Here is a 14584-nt window from a genome sequence, read left to right as displayed (position 1 = left end):
TAACAAATAATAAAATTTTTTTATTGTTGCTTTGTAACATAAAATGAATAAATCCAGGATTCCAAAGTAAGGGGCATTAAAAAAACTGAATAAGAGGAATGTGACATAACTAAGTCATATTTTAAAACAAGGAGCCACAAGAATCTTTTCTAAATGACTTTTCCTGCAATACATCTCTTCCACAGCTGCATCTCATGTTGACATTCGTGTAGCCTGCTATTTGACCAGTGCTAGGATAGCTGGAAAGAATGGTACATTCATTATCATTCACATGCTAGAGCAGGAGTGAAATCTTAGTCCATACAGGTGAAAGGGTACACAGTCAAAAAACCTCTATAGCAGGACATGGATTAAACACTTTCTCTTCTTTCTGTCTCTCATGTCACAGACTGGGACTCCCGAGGCAGGGGTTTTCAAGGCCAGGCTGACGTGGAGGAGCTCCTCCTAGCCCAGAGAACATTCTGCACTGCAGGCAGCCTGAGAGAGAAGTATACATACAGTCCCTTGTGGCAATGAACACAGCAGCACATCCAGTCAGTTCTTTTCAGGGACACAGATGCTGGCAATGGCCACAAGGAACAGCGTGTTAGACTGAGGTGGGATCTCTCATCAAGGAGCTGTGTGATGGGACAACCACACCACTAGGATTTTCGAGAAAAATAATTACCTGTAATATCCGCTGGGTGTGCAATTAGAGTCCCAAACAGCTGCTGAGCCCCCAGGCAGTTGGATTAATTTTAAGCATATGCTCTGCTTCTTCTTCAAATCGCAAGTTCAATAATTCTGTCCTTCCACATGGAAAACCAACAGTAAGCAACTGAAAACAAAGCTATCCATACCAGTCTTGTGAGCTGTTCAGGCTCTTCCATACCCCAAGAATGCACCAAGCCAATTAACCAAAAGGGACGTTTGAATAAGATCTTCCTTCACTGCCAGGAAGTGAGATGATCTTCAAATGTCTCCTTCAATTCCCTCCAGGAAGGAAACCATTTTAGTACTAACAGGTCCAGGTTACCCTGCTTGCAGTCCACCTTACACACTCCCACTGGATAAGGATGTGGCCTGCAACCTGTTCTATCCTCTCTCTGAACTCACTGGCCTGGCTTCACATTTGCTGGGCCTTGAAGCACCTGCCTGAAGACAAGCTTCTTCAGCTGATCCAGTTTATTGTCTCTTAAGGCATCCCGTATGGCACTGAAGAAACTGAAGTAGTGCTGGAAGTTGTGCATCATGAGCAGGACACCAGCCAACAGCTCATTGGTCACGAGGAGGTGATGGACGTAGGCACGAGTATGCCTCTGACAACAGTAACAGGTGCATCCTTCCAGCAAAGGACCAAAATCATCTTGGTATCTAAGGAGGAAGCAATGTTGGATAACATCAAAGGTAAGAAGACCCATCCAAGCAATACAGAGTATCCAGTTACTACATGGCCTTATGCAGGGACCTGAGCCTTGAAGTCCTGAGGGCCTGAATCCAGCTGCTGTAAGATGCGTTGACATCTAAGACCAGCACCACTGGCACAAAGGACTTCAATTATCATGCCAGAACTCACTACAGAGGCAAAAGTCCACACATCTAAGTCAGAGGATGACTTTGACTACATCACAGCTAACAGCAGAGAAAGGCCTTATCTGTGCCTTCCCTGACAGAAAAGCTGCAGTGCAAGACACACCTAACTAGCTATCACACAGTCTATGAAGGAGGAAGCTATCAGAAACAAGGATTTACCAATTCCACTATTCACAAAACAGTATTTCCCTCTACTGTGAGATGCACCATTCTCACAAAGTCGAGAGAGGATCGAGCAAAGCAACACAGTCGTCTACTTAGACAGCCTAGCGGTAGCTGTGGAAAAGAAAAGGAAGGACAGGTAGTAACACTGGCCAAAGTTTTTGTGAAGTATCCAGAAATTGCAGAATTGCTCTGCAGCTGCCCAAACTGAGTCAGAAAGCGGAGGCTCTCCATAGTTTAAGTAAAATCTAGCATCCCTAGATAACCCAAGTTAGATGTGGAAGAGCAAAATGATCCCCAGGTAACCTTTGTGAACCTATTGTCTTCCAGCTGGAACATAGTTATGACCACAGTATGTCTGCTGGATAAACGATCAGAAAATCCCTGGCTTTAGGTCAGGCAAAAGACAGTGCTTTCAGCCATACACTGTTGCCTGATAACAAGCTAGAACGCTTGTCCAACACTCTCCATTCAATGTCCAGAAGTACTGTCTTCAATACCTTCATGTTTTATGAAGTTTCCCATCCGGCTACTGACCACATGCAATCAAATACAGAGGACAAAACCATCATATTTAGTGACACAGCTGCAGGCACCCTCCTCACAAACTCACATACCTCTTGTCCTTCAGAAATATCTCAAATGGTGTCATTTCTGGGTCAGCTTTGGAGATTTCATCCTGGTCTTCTTCAGCACCATTCTTCTCCAGGTCCTGGGCCCCATTTTGTTTTAAAACTGTTTTAAATAAAAAGACAACAGTCTTTTATGAACAGACAGCAAGGGCAGAGGAAGGGTAGCAACCTTACAGTAAGTATTTCCGCTACTCTCTCACCACATAAGAACTCCTGCCACAAGTTTCCACCTCTTTCCTACAGTAAGCAACTATTTTTCTTTAATTGTCAGAGGTTAGTTAACACAAATACAATTTTAGATGATTAAAACAGCAAGAGACAGGTGAAAACTAATCTACTAAACCTAATGAAGAGTTAGAGCTGAAAAACAGTATAACTTTTTGCTGCTCTACTGAGCTGAATTCTTAATAAAATGTCAAAAATATTTCCAGTCTGAACTGCATGCTGAATAGAATGCAATCATCTGAACAAATTGATTTTATTGAGATTTTGTTAGAGTAGACAGGCAACTCATCTGCACTCAATCATTCTACTTTCCATGCTGTCATCAGGCTCAAAGACTTAGATGCTTTTTTTTTTTTCATAAACAACTGGAATCAAAAGAGGCTGGTAGCACTAATGCAGAAGATATAGATTCCACATCTGCCTTTTGAGCAGTCTATCTTAAAAAAATCACCCCATAATTTTGTAGGTTTGCATTCCTAGGTTTGTTCTTAAGCAAGAGATGTATCTGGAAACATCAGTATTACTGTTTGCACAATCCATGTCTACTGAGCGTTAAACAGACACAGAACAAAGAGATTGTCCTTACCCAGAATCTTACGATTTAAGAATAAGGTGAGACAAGGTAAAGAACAACAAACAAAGAGAAGGGTTAAAAAAATTGCAGCAAGCACAAAGAAGCAAGACGTTCTGTTCTATTCAGCTGGTGTTGAATTATCCAGGCATGAAAAGCCGCTAGGTTCTACCCAGGAGGAAAAATGCAAAATGTTTTTCTGTATTAAAAACATTTAATAGGCCAAAACAAAACAGCTGCTTGAAACACATTTGATAGATGCTTTAATGGGTGATACACATGCTCCCATCTCACAGCATAATGAGGTAATGAGTTATGAACATCTTTATACTTTTGTTTTGATATGAACTGATGAATGCAAGGACAGAGAGGAAAGCTGCCCAAAGAAATGGGATCCCTAACTTCTGTCAGCTAGAAAGAAGAAGGGACTTAAAAAACAAATATATTAAACCAGACACATATTCAGTTAATTCTAGAGATAAGTATCTTAGATCTCCACTTAATAGGTCCAGCCTTCATGCTAATGGTAACAGAAAATTTATCAATGGTGTCAAACAAAACCCCCTCTATTCAGTAAGCGTTTAAGAAATACTGAAGCATATTTTGGCTAATCAGACATTCAGATCCTAGGTTGTGACAAACTTGAGGCCTCAACAGGTTTCACGCCAAAATATCACACCTTCAAAAGCAACACTTAACAGTGGAATCCTGTTTTTCCAGTGGTTACTGCACTTATTTCAGGAACAAAACCCTCAAATATAGATTCCTCCAAAGCATGAATTATGCTTGCCACAATACTGGCTGATGCAGTAAAAATTGTAATGACCATCAAGAAGCCTACCTGCTGCTTCAGGATCTGGATGGCAGCCATAACTGAAAACCAAGGCACAGCCTCGCTCTGTCACTTGGAAGGGAAAGAAGCTCTCAAAAATGTCCACTCCTCTTTCAATGCAGTCAAGTACCTCATCTGGTTTGCCTACACCATGGATGATTCTGTAAGAGACACATAAGAAGACAAATCTAGAATATTCTGAGTAGAAGCAAGCAGGTACCTGAAGGAAAAGAAAAACCTGCAGCATGTGTATTTTATCCCTGCAACTGCTAACCAAAGGCAAGTGGGTACAAGAGTCATCACTCAGAATCCTGTGTGCTTCCATTTCCCCACCTCTAATCTATCCAGTACATGGCAGGCTTTTCTTTATCTGCCATTTGGAAGACAGCAATAATCCCTCATTTACTGTGGAAAAAACTCATTCTGTTCATGGTGTTTGAAGTGATTTGGTTTCTTTCACACATACATAAATAGACTTAGATTCAAAATTCACCTAAATCTAAGCTGTAGAACAAGTATTTTCCTTGGTCATGTTTCTGCCCCAGGGAACTACCAGTTTCCAGACACATGGACACCTTTGCTTGGTAACTGTTTAGGAGACAGTCTAAAAAGACTTGATCAAGAGCAGCAGAGACAGCAGTAGATGGCTGGTCAAAGATGCAAGTCCTTCTGGTGACAGACACATCATATAGCACTTGGAGAACTGCCTGGAGGAGAATGGACTAATGAAAAATGTCACTGGAAAGAGAAAAGTTCCTTGCTTTATTCTTCCCTCCTCTTTACACTCTACCTGCTCAAATGATTTACCCAAAAACCTGGGCTATAACATCTCCTGGGACATGGCATTAAGAGCCAGAAAGAGCCCAGCTGGATTGCCATCAATGGTAATAGAGATCCTGCTGTTAGCAAAATTTAGCTGGCAGCTTCCCTGAGGGCGGGTGAAGCAGAAGAGAACAGAGCAGTGCCTGCTCTCCTGCAGGTGCATGGCTGGGCTGACAGCAGTAGAAGCTAATGTAGGGCAACGATCTAAACAGATAATTAGGAAAATACACAGGGGCTGATAAATGAAGTCACAAGGTGCCATTTTTAGTTACTTTTCTAAGTACTCCAATTAAATTGATGAGCACAGAATAAGGACGGGAGAAGTTTGCAGCATGAGTGTCTTACGTTTCAGGCTCTCATGGCAGGGAGAAAATGATACTCAATAGTTAGAACAGTAGCTCTGCATATATGATCAAACCACTTGCTAAAACTTATCTTTGCACAGGTAAGGACAAACATTTGTTATTGCAAGTTTTCTGATGCTATTGAAAAGGAAAATAAACTTTACCAAGAGACTTCAGCATCTTCAGGTACATGAAAGGACTTTAAAGAGTACATTCAGAAGATCATTTCACCATCACACAAAAAGCAGTTGCTTCTTGGGTGAAGCACAAGAAATGTTTGTCTTCTAGAGAATTTCATATTGGGGTAGAACACAGCTGCAAAACAACCTCTCCAGCCAGAAGGGCAAGGGTGATTCAAGAAAGGAGGACTGTCTGAAACTCACTTGAGGTACTTACAGGACCCCCTAGGGCTAACCAGCTTTCTTCCTCAAAGAGGTCAGAAACACTTGTCTTAACCAGACAAGCAAACTATGTGATAGATGAGGCAGATGCACTGGTAGCCACTAAGGTTAGCTGAGCAGATTTGACTCTAATGCTCCCAGGGGATCTTTTAAGTAGCTCAGCCAGACAGGATGGCAACAACACAGCAAGCCTTCTAATTGTCAGGAAAATTCAAACCCCAGGCACCGCTAAGCATGAACAAACTGCAACACCAGACACATGCTCTTGCATTTTGTTTCCTTTTGAACTCCATTAGGTCAGAGCAATGCTCAGCTAGCAGAAGGCAGCACAGCTACAGAAAGACAATGGGGCCTGAGTCACTCTCTTCAGGAAATGATGAAAAAAGTACCCATACTACTTCTGTTGCAGCTGCTCTTGTAAGAGCAACCCATGCAAAAGCCAGCAAGCTCAGTTCAACACTAAATAACACCCCCACTTCTGAACCACTAGCAAATATTAGCACACATTTTCTGGAAGTCTTTAGTTAGTTAGTCATTTGTAAGACTCAAGAATGCTGCCACTCCTGTTCAGTCTCTGGCATGGATCTGATGGGCATAACTAACAACTCTGAATACACAACAATCCCCACACTGTGCTAGTCCAAGCAAAGAATACAATTGGTTTGGGCCAGGCTGTACCACCTCTGGTAGTTCACAGGCTCAGTGCCTCAGGTACTAGGTCAGAGCTGGCTGCCATAAGATCATGTAAGGACTGTCTGGTTCTGTCAGCATCCTTCTCTACTCTCCTCCAGTTCAGACCAGAGATAACTGGAAATACGACAGTTTTTCTGATAAGAGGTCTCTGTAAAATACGCTGATAATAATGTTCTTGTTCGAGCTGAACTTCAAGTAAACCACGGCCTCCGAGGCCAAATGCAAGCAGCCCAGACGTATCCTACCTGTAATTCTTCCAAAAAAAGTAAAGATGACTTGAACTAAAATCTTGGTTATTCTCCAAATGTGGGGAATACTCAAACCCACAATGTGAGCACAGCTTGGTGCCACTTGCAGCTAAAAATTGAAACAAGGGCTGAAGACTGCAGCCTGACAGTGGTAGAATTTATGCAGCCTGGCACACACACAGAACTGTGCAATACAGTGATTATTTCCTACAGTGATATTGCACAGCAGCCTCTAGACGCTCCTCATAATAGGACAGATGGACTTCCTGGGATGTTGCCCACACAACTTACCTCGGTTTATCCTCTGGCAGCTCTGCTGTGACAGAAGCTATCAGTTTCAACTTGGTCTCCTTGGCCATGGCACATCCCTGGAAGCCATCTAGCAGAAAGCCACCCACAGGTCGCTTGGCAGTCTCCCTGGCTGATCTGAGCCTCTCTTCCAAGATATCTCCACCTTCAATTGCCCCAAACATCACACTTCCTTGTAGTTCCTGGCCCAGGAGAAAGCCACAAGTGTTAGAGTGTGCTCTGCCAAAGACACACAAGACATCTCACAGCCCAGACTCCAGATGCCTGCTACTTAAGGCCCACATTCCCAGGAACTTGCCAGAGCCACAGTGTTTCATCCCATGTAAGCCTATTCCCCACACGACACTGTGAAGTCAAGTGTAAGGTAGAAATAGGATTAGGAGAGACAAGATTTTGCTCCTTACCTTGACACTAACTCATTGAGAATTTTGGTGCCATTCTTCACACCTCCCTATAGAAGGCAATAACCACAGAGCATCACTGTACACAGCTTTTTATAGATGGCCCCTCAGCACTACCCGTGTCAGTGCAGAATACAAAGCAGGTGCCGTTATCCTGGCTGTCGGACACCAGATCTCACAATGAATTGCCTTTCAGGGGATACCAACATCAGCTGCTGTCACGCATTTTCCCTTGTAGTACAGACTCAGATAGTATGTCCCCTTTCACCAAAAGGGAGGGAAATTTCAAAGCTGCTAGAAGAAATAAAAAATAGCACTGGCAAATTCCAGCAAGTCCTCCCTGACTTGAAACTGAGGGGACTTCAGAGCAAAAAGATGGGTTTTCTCAATCTGAATGAGAAGATCCTACTTTGCCCATGTATATAGCATGAAGGTAAGTGAAAGAAATGCACCTCAGTCCAGAAGTGGAAAAAAATTTTTAAAAAGTAGTTCTCCTCAACTAGTAGAGATGGGTGCCCTGGTGCAGGAGTGAAGAGAATGGTAGAAGGAAAACCCACTGTGCTACTGCTTATACCTCATCCAGGACTGTCACCTGGGCATCCTCTGATACATACACGTGACACGATTTCCTACTAAATCACTTCCTGGAACTGGCCCAGCATGCAGCACAGACCAAAAAGCAGCTGTGGTGCTATTGCCCTGATACTTTGGGGACCTTACCGGTGATTTTTCTAGCAGCTGTAGGCATACATCCAGGAAGGAAAGCGACCTATCCACAGACTTCTTGGCCCTTTTTCTACCACCTTCCCCAGAAACGGTGTCTCCATCAGAGATGCACTGGAACCAGTCTGGCTGGATGGCCCGCTGTATGTCCATGAACTTGGAAGCTGTCATTTCCATGCGCCCTGAGTTTCCCCACAGGGACACTGTCTGTCAAGGAAGAACAGGGATGAACGTTAGTTGCAAAGGTTAACGGATCTTAAGGGTCAGAGAGAAGGAATTGCTCTAGTGAAATGCCAGGTACTGGCATGATACTTCATAGGTAAGTTCTCCAGGAGCATGGCTCAGATAATTGGCTGCACTTGGCACAATGAGTGAAAAGAGATAAATGTCTGAATTGGGATTTCTTAGATGAGTTTGATGGTTTCACCAAAGAGTAACACAGTGACTTCTCCACATGTTTGGAAGTCTCTGAGATAGAGCAGCTGGCCTATCATCACACAAATTAGTGGCAGAATGGGAAAAAAAAAATTAAAATAAAAGAAAATTTAATTCCCATCAAAATGATGTTGTCATCTCATGAAAAGCAGCAAAGGCTGCAATGGGAAATACAGCTCACTAGTTTTCTGTACACAATGCAAAACCGAGAAACTCTCCTCATCAGGGCAGGGAATTCATACCACCCATGTGAATATACGCGTATATATAAATCACACAGACACACAGGGAAGAATATAGAAGGTTGTTAGGCAATTTAATCTTAGAATCTAGTATTATATTAGGTCCCAAATCCAGCCACTTAAGAAGGGATTGAAATGCCAAGAGCAAAAGAAATACACAGCTTTCAAACCGAGACAACGTAAGAAATGGCAAGTACTCATCAGGATTTCACACACGGTCATCTCGGTCTCTTTACACGCTTTCCATTCTGTGTGTGCACGTGGGCCCCCATCTTCCATTGTTACCCTCAAAAGATTTTAAAGCAAGACAAAAACACCTGCACAAAAAGGTTATGTTACCCAAACACCTCTGAGCTAGCAGATGCCACCATTCAATTCACTGAACATTCAGATTCGCAGAATGCTACTGCAGCCACTGCCACTATGCATGCTACCATGTTTCATCTTATTCTGCAGAATCTGTAACTAACCTATCTGTGAGTGCAGCTTGGCGGTTGCTTTTGCTGTATTATTGTTAGACTTGTGTCACTGCTGCTCCAAAATTTTAAAGGGGTATTCAAGTAGGTTAAGTATTGGGCTCCAGCCCTTTAGAAGTTAGTTCTTTTCATCTTTAATGCCATTAGTGCTTTTTTAAATAAGGATCAGTTTTCAGCTATCAGAAATAGCTTATAGCTTGAAGTGTTATGAGGAGTTTTGGGGGCTTGGGGGTTTAAACACATTCTCCTAGCCTATGGCAGACAGACAGATTAAGCAGTGCAGTTTTCATGCATACTAATTCACAGATTGAATTTGATCAGCTGATGCAAAAAATATGAGCAGAACAATTTTTTTTTGTCTGGTCTCCACAAAAAACAAAAGGATTGCACGAATACACCACACGTCTGTTGTTTGTCCATCCATCTTTCCCGATCACTTTTGGCCTCATCAGCCAATTTCACTAAACTTGAGTAACACAGAAACAGACAGAAGTCTCCAAAGTAACAACATTTTTGCAAATTTCCAATTTAAAAAAAAAATAAAGCAAATCCAAAGGAGGGAGATCCCAAATTAGTACCTGCAGAATAACTGGAACGCAGCAGCTATACGTTGCTCTGCAGCAGCATGTTGGCCAGTTAGTACCTGCTGCCTCTTATGTGAGAGCATCAAGGAACAGCTGGTAAAGGCAGACGGAGGAAAGTCAGAACTGTTTGAGCCAAAGGACACAGAAAGTAATCAAGTCTAGTTATCTTCATTCTGCTCTCTAGAGGAAAAAAGCTGCTTTAATAAATAAAATAGCCATGAGGCTTAGAGAACTGAGCTTTACCCCATGATTATTTAAATCCAGCCTGTGCCAGGCTTTCTGGCATAGAATCCAGAGTTTTCTGTCCCATTGCTTTCAAAAAGCTTTCATAAGTATTTGTCAGCACAGACTCAGCTGCAGAAGGCCTTGCAACAAGACGACAAAAATCTTCACCAGTGTAGGGTTCGGCGTTCGGAAGATCTCGCGATGTCACGGAAAGTTAGAGGGTTAGTCGCAGCCTTGTGATGTACCTGTAATCCCGCCTCCCCTTGTTAGTATAAAAGGAATTAACTGCACAATAAAAGGCGGAAGTTGGCGTTCAAACTGTGTGTGTTATCTGTCTCTTTCCCTGGTCCGGGCCGACCAGTGATCTAAGTGTGGCACCTTGATATGTAGCGAACGCTACACACCAGCTTAAAAAAAACCACAAAAGCCGAATCAAACCTGCAATACCCAAGTTTAGATCACTGCTATAACCTCATAGCTGCACAACGGTGAGACAAGCTTCAGGCAATTCCTTCCCTGCAGAGAGACGGGACTCAGCCTGGTTCCCAGCAGCAAAGAATATACACCGATAGCTGGATGGCTGTAGTTATCTCGTGTCATTCAGTGACCTTTCACCAAACACAATCGTACCCAAACAGGCCTTGGGACTGACCGTATCTCAGCAGGTGCCAGGAGTGGCCCCTCCAGGCCAAAGCGGTGGCAGGCAGCAGGTAGTGCGTGGATTGCTCGGGGCACTTGCGTGCCTGTGGGATGGAACGGGCAAACATCTGCAACACTACGCACTCCTGGATTGCTGAGCCACCTTCCTGCAGAAATACTAAGTCCTAACCATACAGTCCCTTTGTGGGCCTGTAGCAGACTGTAAATACACACATAGGGGTTCAGGTTTATTGCTTATCAGTGGCATCACCAGAAGCTTGTACAGCATATAAGCTAAAACACATGTATTTTCTTTTACTACCATATTAACTGCAACGGCATGGGAGTCCAGAGCTCTCCTTTTTATCTGAATTGCCACTTAACTGTTCAGGGAATGCACTGCCAAGTAAGAAAATGTCCAGCTTTATTTAGCTGGAGGTATGAGCATGTAAATGACATTCCTCTTTGTGCAAAGATTTATTTGTCAATAAAGCATAACAAATCTTGTGGCTGTCTAAGCACACCCACACAGATGAGGGGAGGACTGGCAGCTTTCTTTTGGGAACTTCAGGTAGACCCTTTCAAGTCTTTACAGCTACTGTACCTTGTTAGTGTTGTAGCCAGATGGACAGGGAGTGACTGGGTCGTGAAGGGAGCAATACAGCACTGCGTCTGGCATACCTGAGAATGCAGCAACAGACACAGAACAGAGTTTCATGAACCAAAACAAAGCTAATGCAAAGATGTGGTTTGTAAATTTGCAAGAGGGAACAGGGTATTCTCCCCCACACAAGTACATCCATTCTGACACAGAAAATATTGTTCATTTGATCTCCCAGCACCAAAGGTGGCAGACTATTTCCCCAGCTTTACTAGCTGCAGGGAGGAGAGTGCAGCATTAGGACAAACCATCAAACAATACCCTTTGGTTCTGCAGCCTACATAGCTCCTTTGAGATTTATTTATGTTTCTTCTTGATTAATACTCCTGCTACTAAAGTCTGCCAGATCCAACAGCTGACTCACTTGACCACTCCACTGATACATGGGAGACATCTGACATTTAACACAATCTGAACTGAACAACAGCCTCGAGCCTAGAACTTTTAAGGAAGGACAACATATAGTGAGAGAATAGATCAGCTACACAAATGAGAAATTGATCATCCCTGCCAGACTGGAGGTTTCAAATGTCAGAAAGCTAGACAGTATGTCTCAATGACATACAGTTTTCTCTTCACAGATAGTCACTGGAATTGGTGAAGCCTCCAAGAAGTTTCAGATAAAGAGATTTTCAATTGTTCTTGAAGGAGTAAGTTGTCCCAAAGCAGTTGAAGCTTACTGAAATTTGGGTGCAAACTTCCTTTGGAAATCCGAGCCATAACTTTGTTTTTGTAATGAAATGCATGTCCAAACTTTTGATGTGTTTTGTTTGGTTTAAAAAAAAAAAAAAAAAAAAAGCTTGGTCTCCATATACAGGACAAAAACGCTTAAACATTTTAAAAAATTATAGTAGTTTACATTATTTTATATGTTCATAATGTCTGTGGAACTGGCGCACATACAACATTCATAAAAATACTTCAGCTTTGATACAAGCATTAGCAACTCAGAAGGTCTTTTTCCTACAAAGTCTGCTAGATTCCATATACAAAGAACAATCTGTCAATTATAGAAATTAAAGACATGCCATCACTTCGACAGGATTTACCCTATACCCAGTGCAGCCTGAAATACGCAGACAAATGAAGCATCCCAGAGAAGCTTGTTGACTTGACTGATCATCCTCCAGCTCTCTGAGGAACCTCCCCACATATAAATAGAGGCTATGATACAGATATTCACACAAGATGCTAACTCTGCATTCACTGTGCGTTCAGGTTCCTTCGCCACACGAGCCTGACAACAGTGATCTTGGCTGCATAATGCATGCGGTCAGGCCTTTACTGATCTGTTACAACAACCAGAGGAAAAACCCAGGACAGTCACAAATGCAGGAACTGTTGTTTTACTCATTCTTATCACCAAGGTGTTAAGATAAAGATTTCATCCAGGAACTGCTCCAAGAATGGAGTACAGGGACTGACGAAGAGCACAAAGGCTTGGTGCAATAGCTGAGGGCTATGACAAGGTTGACTGTTTTCCATTTGACTATCCATAAGTAAAATTGAGTTTATTCCTAAAAGTGACTCTTTAACACAGAAAAATGGAAGAAGAATACAGGGAGCAAGTACAGTCCAACTGCTAAACTGACAGGAACAAAGAGCAGGGGAAAAATGAGCTTCTCCACCTGCTTCTTTAGTTCCTCAAAACTCCTGCAAACCCAACATAGGCCCTTCCCCTAACATCTTCTCAGAACAGGAATAGCTCGGAGGCAGAAGTGTCCACCAGCTGAGACTGATTTGATGTGGGGTGCTTTGCCTGTTTAGTCTTCACACTGGACAAAGACTTCCTGTTGGAAATCTTTAGATGAAACCAACTATTTTATGAGAATCAAAAAAGCCAGCTTGAGCAGATACATTTCCTGAGAGTATCTATTGGAAAAGCTGTATGGGGAAGGCTATTTTCATGAGAACTTCTAATTCTTCTCATCAAAATAAGTCAGAAATTGCATCTGGCAAGATTCATTTGCAGCAGTGACTGGGGGCTACAGTAAAACCTCTCTCAGTTCTAGTCTCAACTTTTGGGCTAAGCCCAACCCAGTCAGTGCTGGAGCACCCAAGGAAAAGACTGGGTGCAGAAAAGGAGAAATAAAGCAATACATATTTTTGTAGCCTGTTTGAAAGATTTCTGGCCACACTAGTGACAAAATGCTATTTCGAGTCTTCCTTAGGGACACTTTGAGTGAGAAAATGCCTAAACGTGGGAAGTCTATGCCTACATCTTTCTGCCTGCTGTACTGCCTAAAAACACACCAGTGGGATCCACCTCTGTTATCTCTCCAGACATACAATCAAACACACACACTTTTACCTATAAATTTTGCAGCTCCTTCTTTATATTCTTCCAGGACCTCATGAAGTTCTGCCCTGCAACCAGATACAGAAACACATTAACTAAACAAACAACTATCAAGAAATATCAGTGGTTTCATAACAAAGGCTTCCGTTTCCATACTTAAGCATTGTCTGAACTTGGATTGGTTTAGGCGCTGACAGTTGCCATCCAGCTACCAGACAGCAAAGCAGGGACAGACGGAACCAAACGCCAGAGACACAGAGCTCAAGGATCACAGCTTACAAACCGGGGCACTCGTAATTCTGTGGCAAAAAGGCAGCGCTTTTACCCACACTGACCAGTGACCGCTGACTTGCTGGAGAGCATGAAGTCACACTGTGACTTTCTGGGCAGCATTACTAACATGCATCACTCAACACCTAGACAAGCGAGGGAGGGGAGAGCTTCTAACAAGCTTTACGATGTTAATCTTCCCCTTCGGTTGCCTGCTACCTAACTAGTTTTGAGAGTCGGCTGTTTCTCAAGCTGGTTACTCTGCTGGGAAGATGACCGTGAAGCTGCTAAGAGGGGTTTGGCCAAAAGACGCTCAAAAATCACGCAGCCCTGTAGGTCCCTCACCTTTTACCTGCTTCCTACTAAGTCACTGCACCTCCCTTCGCCTCGGGGCAACCGACTTGGACGCTTTGCCTTGCGCCCGGGGAAGCGAGAAGCCCGCCTGCCCCCCGGCAGCGCTGCGGGGGGCCCGCAGACACCCCCCCCCCCCCACCCCCCCTCCCCGGTACTCACAGGGCGGGCAGGCCGAGCTGGGCCACGGCGGGGACGCCGCCGACGGCCTGCAGGGTGTCGCGGGTGAGGTGGGGCGCCGAGCCGGTCCGCGTGTAGAGCAGGCAGCCCGGCAGCGCCAGGGCGGCGGCCCCGCTCCTGCCCAGGCCCGCCAGCGTCCCCAGCCGCCCGCCGCCCGCCCCGCACAGCTTCACCTTCATCGTCGGCCCCGTTCAACCGGCGCGGGCCTCGCCGCCTTCCCCGGCCCGCCCCGATCGCCTCACGCGGCGTCATCAGCCTCGCGCCGGCGGGCGCACAGACACCGCCCT

The 14584-nt window shown here is 44.0% G+C and overlaps 1 protein-coding gene across 3 annotated transcripts; it reads right to left on the bottom strand.

The window, feature by feature from the left end:
• On the bottom strand, positions 1-14541 carry QTRT2 (queuine tRNA-ribosyltransferase accessory subunit 2). Of its 3 annotated transcripts, XM_075034358.1 has the most exons (8): positions 14280-14541; positions 13509-13564; positions 11141-11217; positions 7933-8142; positions 6794-6993; positions 4004-4155; positions 2352-2469; positions 1-1353 (listed from the first exon to the last, which is right to left on the bottom strand). In XM_075034358.1, exons 1-8 carry the CDS (start codon positions 14474-14476, stop codon positions 1092-1094), a joined length of 1272 nt encoding a protein of 423 aa, XP_074890459.1. In that variant the 5' UTR covers positions 14477-14541; the 3' UTR covers positions 1-1091. The 3 variants fall into 3 exon arrangements, with proteins under 3 accessions (XP_074890459.1, XP_074890460.1, XP_074890461.1); XM_075034359.1 differs by lacking the exon at positions 11141-11217 and having other exon boundaries at positions 14280-14357; XM_075034360.1 differs by lacking the exons at positions 13509-13564; positions 14280-14541 and adding an exon at positions 9667-9765 and having other exon boundaries at positions 11141-11220.
• Positions 14542-14584: the final 43 nt, after the last annotated feature.

This window comes from Buteo buteo, chromosome 8 (genome assembly GCF_964188355.1).
Source record: "Buteo buteo chromosome 8, bButBut1.hap1.1, whole genome shotgun sequence".
Classification (NCBI taxonomy): Eukaryota; Metazoa; Chordata; class Aves; order Accipitriformes; family Accipitridae; genus Buteo; species Buteo buteo.
The sequence above is the reverse complement of the archived record's forward strand: the minus strand, read 5'-3'. Positions and strand labels throughout refer to the sequence as shown.

Coding starts and splice junctions, on each gene's coding strand:
- QTRT2 (XM_075034358.1), bottom strand. CDS start 14,476: ATGAAGGTGAAGCTGTGCGGGGCGGGCGGCGGGCGGCTGGGGACGCTG. Junction 6,994..7,932: donor AGCTGCTAGAAAAATCACCG/GTAAGGTCCCCA, acceptor CTCCTGGGCCAG/GAACTACAAGGAAGTGTGAT. Junction 1,354..2,351: donor ATATTTCTGAAGGACAAGAG/GTATGTGAGTTT, acceptor CTTCCTCCTTAG/ATACCAAGATGATTTTGGTC.